This window comes from Typopeltis vanoorti, chromosome 17 (genome assembly GCF_054136105.1).
Source record: "Typopeltis vanoorti isolate ZY-2024b chromosome 17, IOZ_Tvanoo_1.0, whole genome shotgun sequence".
NCBI classification, from domain to species: domain Eukaryota; kingdom Metazoa; phylum Arthropoda; class Arachnida; order Uropygi; family Thelyphonidae; genus Typopeltis; species Typopeltis vanoorti.
This window is the reverse complement of record NC_143565.1, coordinates 102,372,758-102,395,399: the sequence shown is the minus strand read 5'-3', so window position 1 is coordinate 102,395,399 and position 22,642 is coordinate 102,372,758. Positions and strand designations below refer to the sequence as shown.

Sequence of the window (22,642 nt, the reverse complement as noted above, 5' to 3'; positions counted from 1 at the left end):
ACGAATAACAAACGACTTTTTTAGAATTTAAAGAACACTGCGTACACCTTAAATGATAGGTTAACGAACTTTATAGACAGGATTCTATAAACAACATTTACAGAATTTGTACATTTTGTATTTATGAGCAAAATATCTAAAATACTAGGGGTAGGGGGGGACACGACGAGAGAGTAGTGATACATGGCAAGCACAGCTGAACATACACACGATGGTTGTCACAGGGATATCATTTTAATGAGCATCAAGAATTAAGAAATATTTCTGTCGTGTCAATGACTCACAAAGTTAGAGCTTTAGATGTTTCCTCCTTTAAACTTAAAATGTACATTTTTTTTTTGTTTCTTTCTTCCATTTTAGATACGTCATCGAAACACCTTGTTAGAGCGCCCTCTATTTTTAACTCTTCGAAATGTTCCAAGTGAGACATCTCCAGAAATCTAAACCCCTATCTTACGATAGGAATAGACTAAAATTAAGAAGCAAGGATGTAGCACACACACACACACACACACACACACACACACACACACACACACACACACACACACACACACACACACACACACACACACACACACACACACACACACACACACGGTAGGAGCAACCAATGTGACACATTTAGCACTGAGCGTCGACTTACGGTCCTTTTCGGCACCGGCTGATGTAACCGCTTTTAAGACGCTATGTGAAAGAAAAAAAATGTATTCCTCACTGCTATCGAGTCTCAAACATTATTTCCAAAGAGGTCATTATTGCCGATAGATTTATACAACGTATGCGCTATGTTATAAAATTATATGGACAATTCCATTCTTTTTTTTTTTTTTCTCGGTGACATACCACGTGACACAACAAGGTATAATGAAAAGGATGTACACTAAATGACTGTGTTGTACACAGTTCTGGAAGTGGGACGAGGTTCAGTGGATGATTCTATCAATCAGGAGCTTATGACGTCACAGAGGTAGATGTTTGTGCCAGAACATTACTTATCGAAATGTATGTTTCTAGTGCAAGCCGAATATCACAATATAAAGTCGAATATAAACAATGTCTACATTCGACTTTCATGGTGTAGGGCTCGCAGAGAATGGACAATAGATCGTTAGAAAGTTGCGCATCGTGATTGAGGAATCACGATAGTTGTATTTGTTATTTGACTAAATAGGTCAAATCATTCGTGTTTGTTTATCAGCAATTTACTCGAAATAGTGAAAGCTGCCTTTGTGTGTGTGTGTGTGTGTGTGTGTGTGTGTGTGTGTGTGTGTGTGTGTATTTACTAATCTATTGATGCCTGTGAAAATAAAGGGATTTTGGGATACAGGAGTCCGTATACTTTTTGCATTATAGTATACTTAGCACCGTTCCTAGGCAACCCTATTATAATGCAGGGGGAGAAAAATGAGCCCATTATTACTCATATTATTGCATGTGTTGGATACTTCACGGTACAGCAGTCAAACAAGGTAATAAAATGCACATTAAGAGAGAAAGATAGACACAGGGAGAGAAAGAAGGATGGAGTGATGACGGAATAAGGATTAACTACAAGCATTAAATTGCTGGCTTCCCAAATTAGCCTCAGTTGGATGGCCGGGATGTTCTCAAACTCTTCAAGTAGAGAAAAGATTTCATCTAAAGTTCCATGTGGCTCATGAACGTCATTGAATGTTTCCTACTATTATTAGATGGAGAGGTGAAGAAACGGCAGAATGGGAGGCTATTCCGCATAAGGTAAACACTCCAAAATATCCTCACATCACTCCTCAATGTCTCATATCCGGATGACATCTCCTCTAGCTTTTAATGAGCAACACGTTTTTGAAGAGCTTATTAGAGGCGTCACCTGGGACAGCACGGAAATCAGAACTGCGGTCTTTTGGGATGAAGCCGCTTGCGGTCAGAGCAAGAGCATTTCGCTTTAGCTAATTATTCCGAGATCTATATAGAGAGGTCATTACACTCTTTGTGTGTGTGTGTGTGTGTGTGTGTGTGTGTGTGTGTGTGTGTGTGTGTGTGTGTGTGTGATGGGAGTCTCCAATTGTGACATTTATATTTTATGTGTTGTTCCAACAGGTGTTTAGTTTTTTTCCCTCGAATTGTAACGATATACATACCTCCGCTAGGGTGCGCTGCATTATTGATAAAAACACCGGCAGTTCATAAGAGGGATCACGTGATTAAACAAAAGTTTTATGCATGTATCTTTCGATTATTTGTCAAAATAATTGTTCTTATCAAACTAAACAGCAGACGATTTAAATGCCTCGTGCAATCCAATGTTAATAGATGTCTTTTCAGCCTTCGACTCATTAAAATACTGGGATATAATCACCTAAAATTTAAAAATAGTGAGAAATTCGTTTTTTATTCAACAAAACAGACAGAAGGGAACCCACGCGATGAGCAAAGTTGATCCTAACGTTATAGAGTATATTCTCTCCAATCAACAAGATGTGAGTTCAGATTCCGTATTAACATAAAAGTCTGTACGAGTCTTTTTGGTGGTAATTATCTCGTATAATGGCGGCCCTGAAATGACTCGAAAAAAAAAAGTTACGCTTGGTCTATAGAGCAGGGTTTTTGAATTATGTAAACCTTAGTCAATCAGGTCATATAGTACGCAGGAAATAAACTAGGGAAAAAATACACATCACAAAAACAATGTTGCTGTTAAATTATTGAAAGAGTAGATGTTATCTTTAATAAAACGGTGTACTTTATATAAAATCGTTTGGGAAGTTAAATAAATTTTAATTTTGCAAAGTAACTTTTTAATATTTTTATTTTATAAAAAATATTTCTGTAAATTTTAAAACACCAATAAAATTTAATTTAATTTCTAATATTAAATATTATGAGATACACCTTTGGTCATCAAGTGCTAAACAACTTGGACTTGTGTTGGTGCTGAACAATTTGGGCTTGTATAGATTCTGAATAGAATAATTCACCTGTTTTTCTGGTGCACTAGAAAAAAAGAAATGCAGGAACAGGGGATGAATCCTCACCCAAAATAACGCAGATAGCTAACAGCGTCCTCTCACTAGGCTAAGCATCAGCTCGCCTCATTACTGTGTGTCATTTTCAATTCATCTTTTGCAGTTTTCTTTCTTTTGACCACATTTTCATCTGCTCCCGTTTGGCGATGGTTCCTTCGTTCTCATCCGAAACAAGAACGACATCCGAAGGCCACCGCTTCCAACAGCAAAAACAATCAAGATATGATGAGTTTATCTTTCTTAGGTGGTTGCTTTCTCCTCTCCGGCTACTGCCTGCACAAAATTCAGATAAAACAGAAGATGGATAACCATTGACAGTTATGTGCCGTGGCCTCTCCTTGAAGGGTTCTCTCCCCTAAAAAAAAAAAAAAACTCATCTGTTTAACTGATCTTAGTAGCAAATGTATCCCCCTGCTCCACATTTCACACCTACTTGCATGCAAATACCTACGCAAAAGAATTTGTCTTCTTCTCAAAACAAATCTTTCTTGTCGCTCGCTGCATTTTACAGAGTCCAACCTATCACCAAGGCTACATGTAAACAGAACGGAACGCAAGGCCTTGTTTACGAACCCCTTTTATTCACAAGGGAATAAGCGTGCGAAATATCCTTCATCATTTTTCTACCCATAAATTCCCAGCAGTGTGACGCTGTCCTTTGGGGGTGATTGTACTCATAGGAAAAAACAACGCGTGTCGAATTCTGCAAATGTTAAAACTGAGGATTTTAATGCCTAAAAGGGAGAGGACTCCAAGACAGATATTTCGTGATTTAAGCAATAATAATAATAATAGTGCAACGTACCAAAAATCTCTCGAATGTTTGTATAACCTTATGAAAATATCTTTTTTAATAAATTGAAGGAAATTCTAAAAAGGCAATTCTGAAAGAATATGATGACGTTCGCAAATCGTACTATCCAATAGACAACAGTTCATCACTTAATCTACTTGGCAATTTAGTTATTTATTTCTCGTAGTGGAGTTTTAGTAACAAACAGAATAAAAATATACCATCCTTTATTTACGATAACTTTTAGACGATAGCGAAAACATTACCTGATTGTTATTACAACAATAAAAACCTATTACTGCCTTTCATCAATAATATGATTATTTTATTCAATAACAAACAAAATTATTTTATTATATACAGAGAAAAACTGACAAAATAAAGGAAATTAGACTTATACGGCTTATTTTGTTTGTTTTAATAAGATACACCATATTTCATAAATTATATGCATTTTATAAATTTTCTCGTTTCCTCTAATTTCTTTCAAAATACAATTACGTCGTGTTTTCGTTCATTCCTAAATAAAGAGTTAAGGAAAAAATTGGGAAAGAATTTACTTTAGGAAAAACGAATAAAATGCTCCAAGTCCTGCAGTATGAAAACAAAAGAAATAAAATGGTATATAAAATGGTATATTTTCCACTCATTTAGGAATACAAGAATTTCTTGCTTCATTTATCTGCTCTCACAAAATGCACCGTGTAGAAGTTGCCGTGAGAATTTGGAAAATTTATAGACATTTGTTTTAGAAAAAATATAATTATTAAACTTTTAAAACGAACCACAATCCAAATGCATTATAAAAAGCTGTTTGATATACATGGATGAAAACTGGTTGGAAAGTGAATTACTAGGGAGATTGTTGGCAATCGATGTGTGACCAGCACCACCGCTCTGTGATGCTGGTCACACATCGGTTCTTGAAAATCTTTTTTGGGGGGATAATTCATATCCATCGGAAACTTTGCCTAAAATTGAATGAAGTATGAAACAGTTCCGTACTCATATTTCAATTCACAGACCTATTATTGTTTTGTGTGAATACCATCCAAGAAAGGTTGTTAGCCTATAGGTCATTAGTATTACCGCGGGTGGGTTGAGGGGTAGATAATCTGGAAACCCTGTTGCAGAAACGAAATATTGAACTTTTTCGACTCCAATAAAGAAGGTAATAGTTCACACCTGGAGATGAAAGTCAGCTGCTACTTAAAGACATTCACAAACATCTATACTCACCGTCGAGATTCGAACCCACGCCCGACGGGTTGGAGAGTGCAGACGTTAACCATATTAATCAGTTCGGATCCACTTAAAGCCAAAATTTTTATGACATAGATATTGTGTGAGGTTCCACCAACTAATTGTCTGATAAGACAAGAAGGACTTCCTAACAGCTAGTCCTTGCTAACAGAATTCATCAACTGAAAAGTCCTTAAAGATTCTTCGCGTCCATCTACATAACAAAGAGAAATAAATAAATCGAAACATCGACAACAATTTTATTGTAACAGTTTTATAGGATGAGCACCTTTTCGGCTCTTGCACCTGGATAATGTTGCACAACGATATATAAATCGATGGCCTTAATCATTAATTTATTGACAGTCACGCAAGTGCCATTTCCACTGAAAATTGAATACGATTTTATAATAAACGTATCCCATTTTCATTGCAACTAGAGGAGGTTGAAAATGGTTGCTATAACTATATAATAATTTGCGTCATATATAATATGTGTTAAAATTAATATCATCACGCAATCCTAATAAATCAGAGTTGGGTTGTTCGGAATTACAGTCGAATTTAGGCCATAAGACCAGCGTTTTACGTAACACACACACACACACACACACACACACACACACACACACACACACACACACACACACACACACACACACACACACACACACACACACACACACACACACACACACACACACACACACACACACACACACAAAAAAAAACTTATCCTTATACACAGTTGCGGTAAAATGAATGGAAAATCCTCGACACCGCAAGATAAAAGAGGGAAAAAAAAGGAAGAAGAAGACATCACTATAAAAGTACCTTTGCGGAAATTCTAAATTAAATGAAATATATTTTTTTCTCAATAATTAGGTCAAGTCGTACAGTTTTGTGTTTTTGTTCAGCGACTTCTTCTTATTATTATTATTAAAATAAACTAACCTCTGCAAAATACTTTATGTACACCATAAAAGAACTACAGAGAAAAATCATTCATAACACGTGATCCTCCCTCGGAACTATGAGCAAATAAATTGTGCTGTTTGCAACTACGCCCTCTTTACAAAAAGAAACCGAACTTTTCGAAAATAAAAGAAACTAGTAGCGCCACCTGTTGTATCTTTTGGTTGTCGAAACCTTCGTTAGTGTTGTATCAACTACTTATGACATTTGTTTCATTAGAAGGCGAGTTATAGTGCCAAGAGTGACACTGTATTTTGACGAACGGTCGGAAAATGAGTTTCAAACAGAGAGCTGCGATTGACTTTCGTATTAAACTTGGTGAACGTTTTACCAAAACGCATCAAATGATTCAAAAAGCATACGCTGATCAATGCAATGCTTATCCCGTACTAAAGTTTACAAGTGGTTTAAGCGATTTCAATCGTCGTCCTCAAGGTCGTGAGACGCTTGAGGACGACGAAAAGTCGAGCTGTCCAAAAACTGGACTGAGCAAAGTTAACATCCAAAAGGTGCGTGGTTTCATCAAAGAAAACCCGAAATCGTCCGTGAGATTGATTGAAGATGAATTGGGGATTTCAAAATCAACTGTGCACAACATTTTGACCGCGAGTTTGGGCCTTCGTAAATTGAAATCGAGATTTGTTCTCCACAAGTTGACCGATGATCAAAAAATGTATCGAATTGAACACTGCAAGGACCTCATTAAAACCGCTCGTAAGGACTCAGACTTCCTTGACATGAATAATTACTGGTGACGAAACGTGGTGATTTGGGTATAAGCCCGAAACAAAGCGCCAGAGTGCTGAGTGGAGACCACCAGAAGAGCGGCATCCGAAAAAAAGTCGCTTGGAGAAGTCAAGAGTGAAGACAATGCTAATTTGTTTCTACGATTCCATTATCCACAATTCATTCCGCCTGGCCAAACGGTCAATGGTTAGTTTTACCTCGAAGTTTTGAAGCGATTGATAGCGAGAATTCGTAGCGTACGGCATGAATATCGTGATGCAGGCAACTGGTCACTTTTGCACGATAATGCACCGTCTTATCGTTCGAACATTGTGAGACAGTTTTTGAGCATAAACCAACTTTGTGTGTTGGATCACTAGCTGTATTCACCTGATTTAGCACCCTGTGACTTCTTTCTCTTCCTGACATCACTTGCCGATCAAAGGAAAGCGATACGACAACCAAAAATTACTAAACACGACCCTCAACATTATCCCAAAAACCTGTCAAAGCAACCCTGGGAATTTTGGTGTCATCTGGCGTTCCCTTATTCGTTTGAAAACCATTCCGCGGTTTCTGGGATGATTTGACATTTTTCTGCACAGAGTTTGTTAATACTCATTTGGCGAATTAATTGGCTGTGACAAACGCTGTATCGAAGCTGAGGGAGAGTGTATGGTTTGAAATAAATGATTTGAATAATTATAATTGGCCTGTGTTTTATTTTCTATCAAAAGTTCGGTTTCCTTTTTGGACAGAGGGTATACACCAGAAAACGGGATTGCTTTCTGTAGTTTATCAAATTAATGTCAACAAAATTCCAGGCATTGATGGTATTAGATCCATGTGTACATATACTATACATGTTAAATGAAACATTATATCTAAAAACAAATCTATAAAAACAAGAGAAAAAAAAGACTCATTCAGCAACTACTGATCCAGATACACCACTACTTCTTTTGTTCGTTCACTTTATTCCTAACTCCTGTTGACGACGTCATGAAAATGGCCATCACTACTAAAATGTCCACTAATTAGCCAAACTTACTAGCTGTGAGTTTTCATCGGGTCGGTTACCGTAATGTAGGATGAAAAACCTGAGTTGCTTATAGAAAAAAAAAACCCTACGATGTCAGCATAAGACCCGCTCATACACGTTAAGTTGAAAAATCCTTATAAATATTCCTCTTGCACTATGAGAGGTATTGAACGTGGGTCGTTCCTACAGAAGGCAAAGTTCTGTGGAGCTAGCGCCTCCACAGAATTATGGAGGCGCTAGCTACACCACCAATAATCGATCAAATTATGTTGTGGATAATGTTCTTATGGTTATGGAGGAACGATAGTGGCCATTTTTCAGCAGAATACTGTCCATGATTGTATCTGTAGAATAATTATAAGGTGAACGTGTCTGAGAAATAGATCGGAGTGGATCTGATAGGTCATTGATTAACCGTATTGCTCTCTTCTATATAATTTACGTGCTTTTATACGGAGTTTGCATTGTGGATCGTTTCTACGACTTTTCCGATTGAGATCTGCATGAAGGTAAATTCCAAAGTATCACTCTGTTTTAACCATATAATGGTGGTAGTTTGACATTAGTAAAACTAGGATTGTGATAATTGGATTTTACCTTGATTTAGATCTCGATTGGAACAGTGGTATAATCTTACAAAACGAATTCGAATAATAGAGACAATTTCTCTAGAAAACTGTGCTCCTAAAGAACTGGTTTATAAGCCATTATATAAAAACATCCTAAGATATGCTATAACAACATATGAATTCTTCTTCTTTCTGCTTGTTGAGTTTTCAAAGCAAGCAGTCTTTCCATTGCTTTCTTGGTCTTCCCACTTGTTTTGTACTAATAGGAACAGACTGGAAGCCAAATAACATGTTGATTCCATTCAGATCTTCTCTTTTTTATCCATAAATTCACGGGTTGTAACTGACATTCTTCATTTGTTTTTTACTCGATCAAAGTTTGGTTTTGTTAACTATTTTTCTTTATGTTTTCATTTCGTATGTTGTACTTGTATCAACTGATTTATATATTCTTCCTTTTGTTTCTTTTGGTAGATCTTTATTTTTCCATATAGTTGAATTTAAAACATCCGGATATTTAATTGGCCTTTCAGGGATTGTTCTTTTACTTCATGCTGGTCATAATTTCGCTGTTCACAGTTATTCCTAAGTATTTAAATTTCATTACTTGTTCCAGTATTTTTCCATTTACTTCTAATTTAGATCTAATTGTTTTTAATTTCTCTGTTTGATATTTGCATGACTTTGCACTTCTACACTTCCAGTGAACAAAGCTTTCTCAAGACGCCTAATTTCGAATTCATTTAAGTGAGATCCAACGTTATATTAAAAATACAAAAAATATATAAAACATGAAATTAATAGTAAAAAAAAAAAGAATATATCCTTAATCCACCCACGATACGAATGTATTATAGGTTTACATAACCTTTCGTGAGGGGAACTACATAAATAAATAGATCAATATATATTCACTATAACTTCTGAAAATATCACCTCAAATTTTCCTGAAGTTTGCCTTAAAACGAATACCATCTCTCAATAAAAGGAGTGTAAATCAATAAAACGTACTCGTATATTTATCTAAAGTAATATATCTGAAAATCTGATATTGTCTAGTACCACTACTACTTGGATAATTTATTTGTAAACGTCTAGTGCAGCGGTCGCCAAACTTCTTTGACCGTCGACCCCTTCAAGAGTTTCTTGACTTTTTATCGACCCCTCTATTTTATTATTACGTAATTATAATAGGACAAGCCAAAAAAAGACGCTTATGTGAGTTTTAGATTGTTTGTTTTATAGTTACAGTGTTTATTGTATGTATAATATAATATATATTATTATATTACTATTACTACTATCACTGGTATTACTAGTGAAATTAATATACTGGTATTAATAAACTACTAGTATTACTACCAGCCCCGGTCAACTCCTCAACATAGAGAAGTTTAGTTCGTGAATGAATAACGATTGAATTATAATATGTATGTTGATGAATTTTAGAGCATTAACGCTCACTTGTATGTCGATGCGCAAAAATGTGACTGGGATCGAATACGTGTAAGTATAAGTAAATAAGCAACCGCGCACCTGTTGCAATCTCGTTCCCGCCCCGCTGGCCAGGCGGGAACCACAGACATCCGTTTATTGGTAAATACGTCATTTTAGCCGACTTGATTGGCCTCCGTAACTATTTTCATTATCTTGCTCCATCTTACAGGTCCTATTCATGTCACTGTTCCCACGATTCACTCTTAATTGCGTTGTCATTCAGGATGACAACGCAATTATATTTTTCTATATCGACCACTGGTCTAGGGCAAAAGTCACTTAACTCATCGAAAAATTTTCGCTTGCTTTTTTCCCATTATTCAAGGGCTTGGGGATATAGAATTTTTGTATAACAAAAGAAAAATAATTAATGAACGAAAATATCGATGCCTTTCATCCTCAGTTACCTGTAGGCTTCTTTGTAATTCGCAAATTAAGAAGCATATACTTTTTATAATGATAAGGAAGAATAATAAAAAAAATAATTGAATTTAAAATAATATAATAATTTATATCATGTTTTATTTTATATTATAAAATAACATAATAATTTATATCATGTTTTACATTACGTTTTATATTATGTTTTACATTACATTTTATATATTTTATTTTATTTTATATTATGTTTTATATTTAAAATTTTTATTTTATATTATATTATATTATAAAATAATATAATATAATAATTTATATCATGTTTTATATTTCATTTTATATTATGTTTTACATTACGTTTTATATTTATTTAAAAATATTTAAAAATATAAAAAATATATTACAATTCAGCAAGGGGAAAAAAAGCAATTATACTAAAAATTCCAAACCATCCTTATATCCTTATAAGGACTGGCTTAAAGGGGCGAAGCAAGAATGCTTTTCATCTTCCCCGTTATCTGTAGAGGACAATGTAGGGATAAGGTGTTATTGAGCTATTAAAGCTCTGATCATGGCAGGAGGGTAACAGCAATAGCCGAGCCTCAGTTAGAACTTCATTAGCTACAGCATTGCCATCCATTACCTCCAATGGTATTATTAATCACCGCATCTCACGGTCGATTAATCCAACTTTCTTCCTCTATCTCCCCCAAATTCCAAACCATTAGCATAATTCATTGTAAATATTTAATTGCTTGGATAAAATAAAAAAGGTGGATATTGCAAATTCTAAAGTTATTTTATTTTTTTCCAAAAAATTTAAATATAACTTCAAAAGTTTTAGTATTATTAAATTTATAAATAATATTATTAATCATTTAAAAAATATTTTGAGTTTTATACAAGTACAAAGAAAATATAACAATGAATCCCGTGAGTTCACTTTGTAGATCATTAAACTAATTATTGTATGCAGTAATTTTTTTATTTAAAAAAGAATCTATAAATTAATCATTAATTATGACTAGAATTAATAATTAGGTGAACATTAAAGTAAATAGTACAGACTTATTTTAGAATTTCTGAATGCAATTAACATAAAAAGATTAAAATTGTAATATGCTTTAAACCATTCTCGAAATAAATTCCGTTATTGATATAGGGGGCGCAATCAATCATTTGAAAACCGGAACTGAACTCATATATTATATGATATTTAAAAAGTAGTGCCAGCAGTCTTCACTAGAATGGAGTAAAACATGTACTGATATGAACGTGTCCAATCAAACTATTCAAAATCCAGTCTCTAACTGCCATCTTTAATCATTATTTGAACAAATCGAAAAAGAGCTTAAGTGATTCAAACGAATTGAAAGATAACGCTAGTTTTTAATAAGATGATTCTATGTAAACAAAAAATAAAATGAACTGCTATAATGATCCCGAGGTTTTTGATGATTCCAGATAGTACTTCTGACAAAAAAAAAAAAAAAAAAAAAAATCATTCTTCGAAACCGTACGGAAGTTTGGTGTGGAAACTTCTCCCGTACATGATTACGACTGTGGAATAGGTGCCAGGTTTAACCATTGGCACAAGACGCAGGTTTTTATTTTTATTTATTTTTTTCTTTTATTGGTGAATGCTGTCTTCACCGAAATCAACATATAAAATAAGGAAGTTCTGAACCTTTCAATGGAACTTGAACAAATCGATGTCTTTAACTTTAATTAGGAGTATTATTGGCATTATCTATTCTTATCCTTATATAAGGACTAGCTTAAAGGGGCGAAGCAAGAATGCTTTTCATCTTCCCCGTTATCTGTAGAGCACAGTGTAGGGATAACGTGTTATTGAGCTATTAAAGCTCTGATCATGGCAGGAGGGTAACAGCAATAGCCGAGCCTCAGTTAGAACTTCATTGGCTACAGCATTGCCATCCATTACCCTCCAAGAGTATTAATCACCGCATCTCACGGTCGATCTCCCATTATCTATTCTTTAGCATGCGTTTAAATTTTTAAAACAAAGTTATTAAATAAAAATAAAAGTGTTTTAATATACTTTAGAATTTTAAATCAAATTTTTAATATTACAATAATCTTCTCAGTTCTTAATTTAAATTAAAATTGTTGTTTTTATAAAATATTTGCTAATTTTTTTATAAAAGTCCTTTTACACAAAAGCAACATTTATAACAATGAAGCCTAATTAAAATCCTGAATATAATAATTAACTTAATAATTTATATAACGAAAAATTGTTTACCATGCAAAAATACCACAAACAATTTTGACTTCTGAATAAACTCTAACAAACGAAAGCTTTAAAAATCCAATACAAATACGCGAATAAATAAGAGAACTCTATTTAGTACTAAAAGTAAGTCTTCAGAGTTCGTATTTCTACACTTACCTTACTGGCATTAAAATAGGATTTACATGAATCAAAGCACTTAGCCATAAATTTATTTATTTTCAAAACACTGTTAGAAATATTAAAAGTGAATGCACATGAAAAGCAAAGTCGAGTACTTGATTAGAGAAATCCAAGATTGGGTACGCTACACGTTCATATTTTTGGCTTTCCTGGAACTTTGTTTACCATCCATGCAGACGCTAAGTATAAAAGAAAAAAAAAAGTTCGTTCCGCTGTGGTGCTAATGGCTGGAAATGTAGTTTACTTTGCCAATATTACATATGCACTGGCGCTTAATTCAAGCAGAAACAATATACATGCATGCATTCGAGATGCAGGATCTACTATACGAGCTCATGCAGAAATGTTATTGCCTATTCTCGCTATGTGTTTAAAATATCTTTTATAGAAAAAAGAACAACGTTTATTTCAAGCAGGGAATGGGCTATTTTTGAACTTCTGTGGTGTATGTACATATATAAATAAAGCACATTCCATGATTGTAATTATACTTTGCTCTCTGACATGTGATTAATTATACTCTTTCTAAAACTAAATTAATTAAACTAAAATAATGAAATAATTATTTTATAAAGTTTTTCATAATAAAATTATGAAGATTCTAGAATGTAACTAGTATAATTTAAAAATAGCTACTACACCATTTCGAACAAAAGTTAGCCTTCTTATAGATTGCAACCATAGCTAACCTAAGTCTATATATGGTATGATGACCTGGTGATTCAATCCAATACCCTTGGAGGGTAATGGATAGCAATGCTGTAGCTAATGAAGCTCTAACTGAGGCTCGGCTATTGCTGTTACCCTCCTGCCATGATCAGAGCTTTAATAATAGCTCAATAACCTTATCCCTACACTGTCCGCTACAGATAACGGGGAATATGAAAAGCATTCTTGCTTCGCCCCTTTAAGCCAGTCCTTATAAGGACTATAAGGACTAAGTCTATATGAATATTTTGGCGGTGATTGATTTATTCAATCCAATACCCTTGGAGGGTAATGGATGGCAATACTGTAGCCAATGAAGTTCTAACTGAGGCTCAGCTATTGCTGTTACCCTCCTGCCATGATCAGAGCTTTAATAGCTCAATAACACCTTATCCATACACTGTCCTCTACAGATAACGGGGAAGATGAAAAGCATTCTTGCTTCGCCCCTTTAAGCCAGTCCTTATAAGGACTATAAGGACTAAGTCTATATGGGATTCATTCATTCCAATACCCTTGGAGGTAATGGATGGCAATGCTGTAGCCAATGAAGTTCTAACTGAGGCTCGGCTATTGCTGTTACCCTCCTGCCATGATCAGAGCTTTAATTGCTCAATAACACCTTATCCATACACTGTCCTCTACAGATAACGGGGAATATGAAAAGCATTCTTGCTTCGCCCCTTTAAGCCAGTCCTTATATAAGGACTAAGTCTATATAGAGGGAATGAGGATAGAAATAGAAATATAGAAATATAGTCCTTTTTCAGAACTTCCAGGGTAACGAATGGCAGTGCTGAACCAAGGAAGTTAACTGAGGTTCGGCTATTGCTGTTATCCTGGGTGATGAGTTTTTGAGTTCGCTCCCTTAAGGGAGCACTTTGAGTCTCCGGGGAAGGTGTTCTCCGGCACGGCCCGCTGAAGGGTTCTTGTCGGTGAATTATTTTCCTCGGAATTTGAGCGGTTCTGCTCAGTAGTCGGGGTGCTAGGACGGGGCGGACGTCACTGAGTGGAACCAACGCTGAGATATGGACGGTCTTTCGCCCACTATGGAGTGGCCTAGAGATCGTCCGATTTTTTGAGATTTTACCCTTTACTTACTAACCAGGACTTCCAGGGTAACGAATGGCAGTGCTGAACCAAGGAAGTTAACTGAGGTTCGGCTGTTGCTGTTATCCTGGGTGATGAGTTTTTGAGTTCGCTCTCTTAGGGTTTTTGCCTTAAGGGAGCACTTTGAGTCTCCGGGGAAGGTGTTCTCCGGCACGGCCCGCTGATGGGTTCTTGTCGGTGAATTATTTTCCTCAGAATTTGAGCGGTTCTGCTCAGTAGTCGGGGTGCTAGGACGGGGCGGCCGACACTGAGTGGAACCAAAGCTGAGCGGTTCTGCTAGGACGGGGCGGCCGTCACTGAGTGGAACCAACGCTGAGATATGGACGGTCTTTCGCCCACTATTGAGTGGCCGAGAGATCGTCCGATTTTTTGAGATTTTACCCTTTACTTACTAATCAGGGTAACGAATGGCAATGCTGTAGCTAATGAAGTTTTAACTGAGGCTCGGCTATTGACGTTACCCAGCCATGACTAGGGCTTTTTAGCTCAATAACACCCCATCCACACAGATTTTCTTCATTCAGATGACGGGATAAAGAGTCAAGGACTCAGTCCATCGCTCAGTTCTTTTAAGAACTAAGTCTATATATATATAGGTTATTGGTGACACTATACTCTTGGAGGGTAATGGATGGCAATGCTTTAGCAAAGGAAGTTCTAACTGAGGCTCGGCTATTGCTGTTACCCTCCTGCCATGACCAGAGCTTTAATAGCTCAATAACACCTTATCCCTACACTGTCCTCTACAGATAACGGGGAACATGAAAAGCATTCTTACTTCGCCCCTTTAAGCCAGTCCTTATAAGGACTAGTCTATATCAATATGAGATCAAATAATCGACCGTGCGATACGCTGATTAATACCCTTGGAGGGTAATGGATGGCAAGGCTGTAGCCAACGAAGCTCTAGCTGAGGCTCGGTTATTGCTGTTACCCTCATGCCATGATCAGAGCTTTAATAGCTCAATAACACCTTATCCCTACAATACAGATAATGGGGAAGATGAAAAGCATTCTTGCTTCGCTCCTTTAAGCCAGTCCTTATAAGGACTAGCCTTATTGCTTCGTAAATTAGCATTAGTATGTAAATCTAAACAGAAATTTTCTTCGAAAATTGTTATATTTTAAAAATGTTTGACTTGCATTATAATTCAAAGATATAGATAAAAAAATTGATACATGATTTATTTCGTGAACTTTAATATAATGAAGTCAATAAGTTTATTTCTATTCATCGCATTTATCTGAAATATTACAATTTTATGTTCTTTTATTTTGAAACTTCTCTATGTTGATTCCAACGTGTGTGTGTGTGTGTGTAAAAGTCAAGCATTCAGAAAGCATTGTTTTCATTAACCTCACTAAGACACTTTTGTATTAGCATAGAATTTCATGATATAAATTGTTTTAAAAATCGTATGTAATAATATAAGTACAATATATAATATAGGTATAATAATAGACTATTATAATATTGATAAAATAATATATAATAAGAATAACATATTTATTGTAATGAAATAATAGAAATATTTATATTAACAAAGTAATTTTATATCACTGTACTTTACCTTCTAAATAACAATTAACAAAATTATAAGTACTGTAATAATGTTTTCAAAATATTAAGTAATTATTTGTGAGGTTCTTGAAGATGCAGTATAATGTGATCAGTGCCTAGTATAGAAGGAAAATTTACCGATTTAATTTTAAAATGTTAGGAAATTGAATGCCTTGTGATGCCAGCCTGGTTGGCCGAGTGGTTAGCGTATCCGCTCTCCACCCAAAAGGCTGCGAGTTCGAATCCTGCCGTGGACATGGATGTGTTGTGATTGTTTGTGAAAATACTAGAGTAGATGGCGTTGGTGTAGATGATGAAAGTAGTTGCGGTTCGTTGTAGTTGGTGGAGATGGATAGCTGTGGAGTAGGTGCCCTCCCTCGATGAGTCTTTGGACTCACTGGGGATATTATATAATAATAAATTTGCAGTTCGTATTTTATACCAAATAAAATTGGTGATTGAAAGCAATGAAATTCCAAAGAGTTATGCATCAGATAGCAGGTTCTGTATGGCCGCGTTTCCCAAACTGTGGGGAAACGTGTAAAACTGTAATACTTTATCCTCAAAGTACCATACAGCAGTGCTTTCCAAACTTATGGATGTAAAGGCTAAAACGAATTATGCATATTGCTGTTATACAAAGTTATAATGCATCTTTTTAATTTTTATTTAGAAATAATAATGTAACTTATATCTTTCTTAAAATTTTAATTTAAAAATATTAAATACTTTGGATAATTTTATAAAAATATAAAACATATACTACACCTTTAACTGTTTAATATCATAATACTATTGAAGATTAAAGAAAAGTAAAAATTCTTTTAGACAATGAGGCGAGAATGATGACAGGCCTTGGAGGGTAATGGATAGCAATGCTGTAGCCAATGAAGTTCTAACTGAGGCTCGGCTATATATATATATATATATATATATATATATATATATATATATATATATATATATATATATATATATATATATATATATATATATATATATATATTTGCTGTTACCCTCTTGGCATGATCAGAGCTTTAATAGCTCAATAACACCTTATCCCTACACTGTCCTCTACAGATAATGGGGAAGATAAAAAGCATTCTTGCTTCGTCCCTTTAAACCAGTCCTTATAAGGACTATAAGAAAATTCTTTTAATAACTTTTCTCAATACCGTGTCTATTGGGGAAATACATTCCGAATGCTATTGATAAATAAATATCTTTGGTTTTGAAGCTTGCTGTCTACGTCTATATCTATATGCCTATATATATATATATATATATATATATATATATATATATATATATATATATATATATATATATAATATATATATATATATATATATATATATATATATATATATATATATATATATATATTTGCTGTTACCCTCTTGGCATGATCAGAGCTTTAATAGCTCAATAACACCTTATCCCTACTCTGTCCTCTACAGATAATGGGGAAGATAAAAAGCATTCTTGCTTCGTCCCTTTAAACCAGTCCTTATAAGGACTATAAGAAAATTCTTTTAATAACTTTTCTCAATACCGTGTCTATTGGGGAAATACATTCCGAATGCTATTGATAAATAAATATCTTTGGTTTTGAAGCTTGCTGTCTACGTCTATATCTATATGCCTATATAAATAAATTAGGTGAGTGTTGGCTTCATTAACAAAATATTAGAGCATGTTTTCTTGCATAAACTTCAATTAAAAAATAATAATTTTATAAATTAACTTGGATTTGTCAATAAATTTTCTTGGACTCCTCTAAATGATCATTTCTTGTAATTCTGAAATTTATAAACATCCTTAAAATAAATAAAATCCTTGCCATTCAGTTGTCATTTTAAAAGTTGTTCTTATTCGAATTTTCTCTAAAAATAACGAAAGAATTCCAAAAATTTGTCCTGCCTAAAAACCTTCATGATAGGTAGGTTGGTACAAAACAAACAAACTATCCAGTGAACTTAATTGATACGCAAATACAATGATGTGTCTTGGATTTCTATTTGTGCTATTTCAATGAATTCCAACCCAATGGAATTCTTTGAATTTTTCAACTTTGATTATTACATTAAGAGATCTGTATTGCAATTATTGTTAATTATTGAATAACTTAATTATTGAAATAATTAAGTTAATAATTATATTATTGAAATAATTTAATTATTAATGAATTAGTTAACATTAATAAATGAATTAATGTTAATTATTTTCGGTAATTTATAGACATATTTATATATTAAATATATATTCATATGACATTGACATGGATATGCATCAACCGGTACAGCCAACAAGCTGCAATCTTATTTTGGAATTCCCAGAGATCAGACAGGGTTCTAGCAGAAAAAAAAACTAAAGGGGGATGATAAGTTAAAGCTGAGTCATCATCAGTAACTAACACTCGGGACTGTCATAGACTGACGTCAAGAACGGTGAGTCAGTGGATCGTCCGCCAAGTTAGCTACAATATATTTAACCAGTGGAGCAGACTCTCGTTTTTCTAAGCCTTTTCACTCATGGTTGAAAGAATGAATAAGGATTGATGGTGATGATGCGAAAATAATATCTATTAATGAATCCAAGCTCCTTCTTTCGTTTTCCGAAATTATCGGTTCTAAAATAATACTTACACCTTTTTTTTCTTTTCATAAACAGCAAACTATAGGTAGCACTTTTTTATTGTTGTTGTTATGTAAGCCAAAAAAACCTCGCTTTTTATAGGTAGTCAAATTAATTTCATTTGATTGTCAATTAAATTGGTAACATGATTGGAATACGTTTAATAAGTTCTCATAAAATTGTTAATAAATATCTAATTATGACTGTACCTGTCAATTATAACTTTTCTGTTGATCAATATGGCTTAAAATACATTGTTTACATTAAACAAGATGTGAGAAATGAATGTGATACTTTCTCTCAACAGATAAATCATATTGGTGGAGAAATAAAAACCATTACATATAAATCTATTATATGTTCGTCATATAATTATATAATTTTAAAATATATTATAAAATATAAAATTTTATATAATAAAATATAGCATATTTATTATATAATAGGTGATATTTATTTAAAATATTTTGTTTCCTTTCATAACATATTTTATTATTAATAATAACAGTTAACCTATTAAATGATTATATAATATATCTATAAAAGAAATTGCATGCAAAAAGTGTTTTGTTAGGAGGGGGAGGAATCAATCGACCGTGAGATGCGGTGATTGATTCATTAATGCCCTAGGGGGTGATGGATAGCAACGCAAAGCTGTACCAATGAAGTTTAACTGAGGTTCGGCTGTTGCTCTTGCCCACTTGGGCGATGAGTTTTTGAGTTCGCTCTCTTAAGGTTTTTGCCTTAAGGGAGCACTTTGAGTCTCCGGGGAAGGTGTTCTCCGGCACGGCCCGCTGAGGGGCTTTGTCGGTGAATTATTTTCCTCGGAATTTGAGCGGTTCTGCTCAGTGGTCGGGGAGCCCGTCACTGAGTGGAACCAACGCTGAGATTAGGACGGTCTTTCGCCCACTATGGAGTGGCCTAGAGATCGTCCGTATTTTTGAGATTTCACCTTTACTTACATAGTCGGTGATTGATTCATTAATGCCCTTGGGGGTAACGGATGGCAACAATGCAATGCTGTACTAATGAAGTTTAACTGAGGTTCGGCTGTTGCTGTTACCCCCTTGGGCGACGAGTTTTTGAGTTCGCTCTCTTAAGGTTTTTGCCTTAAGGGAGCACTTTGAGTCTCCGGGGAAGGTGTTTTCCGGCACGGCCCGCTGAGGGGCTTTGTCGGTGAATTATTTTCCTCGGAATTTGAGCGGTTCTGCTCAGTGGTCGGGGAGCCCGTCACTGAGTGGAACCAACGCTGAGATTAGGACGGTCTTTCGCCCACTATGGAGTGGCCTAGAGATCGTCCGTATTTTTGAGATTTCACCTTTACTTACATAGTCGGTGATTGATTCATTAATGCCCTTGGGGGTGATGGATAGCAACGCAAAGCTGTACCAATGAAGTTTAACTGAGGTTCGGCTGTTGCTCTTATCCCCTTGGGCGATGAGTTTTTGAGTTCGCTCTCTTAAGGTTTTTGCCTTAAGGGAGCACTTTGAGTCTCTGGGGAAGATGTTCTCCGGCACGGCCCGCTGAGGGGCTTTGTCGGTGAATTATTTTCCTCGGAATTTGAGCGGTTCTGCTCGGTAATAATCGAGTTTCACTGAGTAGAACCAACGCTGAGATTTGGACGGTCTTTCGCCCACGAATGAGTGGCCTAGAGATCGTCCGATATTTTTGAGATTATCACCTTTACTTACACATACGGTGATTGATTCATTAATGCCCTTGGGGGTAACGGATGGCAACAATGCAATGCTGTACCAATGAAGTTTAACTGAGGTTCGGCTGTTGCTGTTACCCCCTTGGGCGACGAGTTTTTGAGTTCGCTCTCTTAAGGTTTTTGCCTTAAGGGAGCACTTTGAGTCTCCGGGGTTAGTGTTCTCCGGCACGGCCCGCTGAGGGGCTTTGTCGGTGAATTATTTTCCTCGGAATTTGAGCGGTTCTGCTCAGTGGTCGGGGAGCCCGTCACTGAGTGGAACCAACGCTGAGATTAGGACGGTCTTTCGCCCACTATGGAGTGGCCTAGAGATCGTCCGTATTTTTGAGATTTCACCTTTACTTACATAGTCGGTGATTGATTCATTCAATCCAATACCCTTGGAGGATAATGCTGTAGCTAATGAAGTTCTAACTGAGGCTCGGCAATTGCTGTTACCCTCCTGCCATGATCAGAGCTTCTACAGATAACGGGGAAGATGAAAAGCATTCTTGCTTCGCCCCTTTAAGCCAGTCCTTATAAGGACTATAAGGATAAATGTTTTGTTAGAGAGATAATGAAGTGAATTAGTAGATTAAAAAAAGATGGCGTTAGTTAGCGCTTACGTGTACTTAATATTAGTTTCGCATTTTGATTAGTGTGATATTTTCGGGATTTCCGAATGATATTTAGAGGTAAGCTTTCTTCATTTTGTAACAATTTTTGCGATTATATATTGTTTAGCTGGTAGACTCTTGCGTGAGTCTACGGGATTTGTCAGTAAACTCTCCAAGGAAGACAGGAACATTACAAACGGTGTGCAAGGATGTAGAACGTAAAAGATATCAAGGATGCCATTCAAAATTTAAACAAAGATATGTCACTGACATTCTTAAATTCATCCTAAAGAAATTTGAAACGGAATATCCTGGCTGGTTGAATCTTTTCACTCAAATTAATGACACGGAAGAAGATGATGTGGACACGGAAGGGGACTTCATACCTGTTCCACCTACAAAGACTCCCAGACACTTCGATTGCTCGCAGGAAGAGCAATCTAATAAAAGACGTAGAACATCTGTAGATGAAATGGAAGAGGATGCAATAAAAATGGAAGAGGGTGCAACAATACTCGACACTCAAGTCACCCGAGATAAAGAAAAATGGAACACAGTCTCGAGATCCCTTGGGGAACAAAATATTAATTTCTCCTGGGTAAGAAATACTGACGAGGGCGTGAAGATTCATCCTACCACTGTTACAGATTACCGCATGATGACGAAAATGCTGGACAACTCCAAATTGCCCTTCCACACCTTCGCGTTAGCTAGCGAGAAAAATCTAAAAGTGGTTCTAAGAGGTGTTGCGGAGGGCATTTCAACTGATGACATTACAGCTGACCTCATCAGTCAAGGATTGGCCCCAATCAAAGTCAGCAGGATGCTGAGATCAGATAAAAGGCCAATGCCGCTGGTGTTAGTCGAAATCAGTAACATACGAAAAAGAATTTATGAAATAACTGACATTTGTAAGCTCAAAATTACAACCGAACCTCTAAGGAAGAAAGCATTGGCAGGGGGTGTCACAGATGCCAAAGGTTCGGGCACGTTCAAAAGCTGGTGCAGAACTGCCTACAGATGCCTAAAATGTGGTGAGGGGTCACCAAACCAACTCCTGCACCAAGCCCAGATCCACACCTGCCTGCTGTGCCAACTGTAGAAGACCACATCCCACAAATTACAAGGGATGTCTCTTCCATCGAAAAAACCGTGGATCAATAAGAACGAACCACGCTCCTCCAAGCAATGACACCATAAACAACCAAGCAGGTCGCCCTCCAGATCATAACCTTACATTCAGCAGCACAGGATGCTGAATGTAAAGTTATGATCTGGATTAAGGTTAGGATCTCCCAGTCCACTCGACCTTCATCCATGTCCAAATCATAAGCAGAGGCGGTACAAATTGAGACTCCATCGCAAGAGCAAACAAGCTCCAAACTCACATCAGCTCGAACCTCTTCACTTGCAACAATGCTGCATGAATTCAGCAAAGCAAGCATCGCACCATCTTCCAGAAAGAGATTTTATCTAGAAACCCAATCAATATTAACAGCTCTCTATAATGTTTGAAACATTCAAACCGAATTCCTTCATGATAACAGCATGGAATGACAACGGCTTAACAAATAAAATTCTTGAGCTGCAAGCATTTGCAAAGAGATGTAATCCAGACATAATATTGATCAGTGAATCCCACCTCAAACCAT

General features: G+C 35.7%; 1 protein-coding gene across 7 annotated transcripts in view; it reads right to left on the bottom strand.

The window, feature by feature from the left end:
- The window catches only part of LOC150097706 (potassium channel, subfamily K, member 16-like), a 190,340-nt gene that overhangs the window by 88,505 nt on the left and 79,193 nt on the right, over positions 1–22,642 (bottom strand). For 2 of the 7 annotated variants that reach the window (XM_090407082.1, XM_090407080.1), the window contains exon 2: positions 2,875–3,363. The exons of 3 other annotated variants lie outside the window; for them this stretch is intronic. Coding sequence is in view for 1 of the 4 variants with exons in the window: in XM_090407077.1 (XP_090263203.1) it covers positions 12,644–12,691 (48 nt within the window). In the remaining 3 variants the exon portion in view is untranslated. Of the gene's footprint in view, positions 1–2,874; positions 3,364–12,643; positions 12,817–22,642 lie in introns of those variants that run through there. 2 more of the 7 variants (XM_090407081.1, XM_090407077.1) reach the window with 2 other exon arrangements.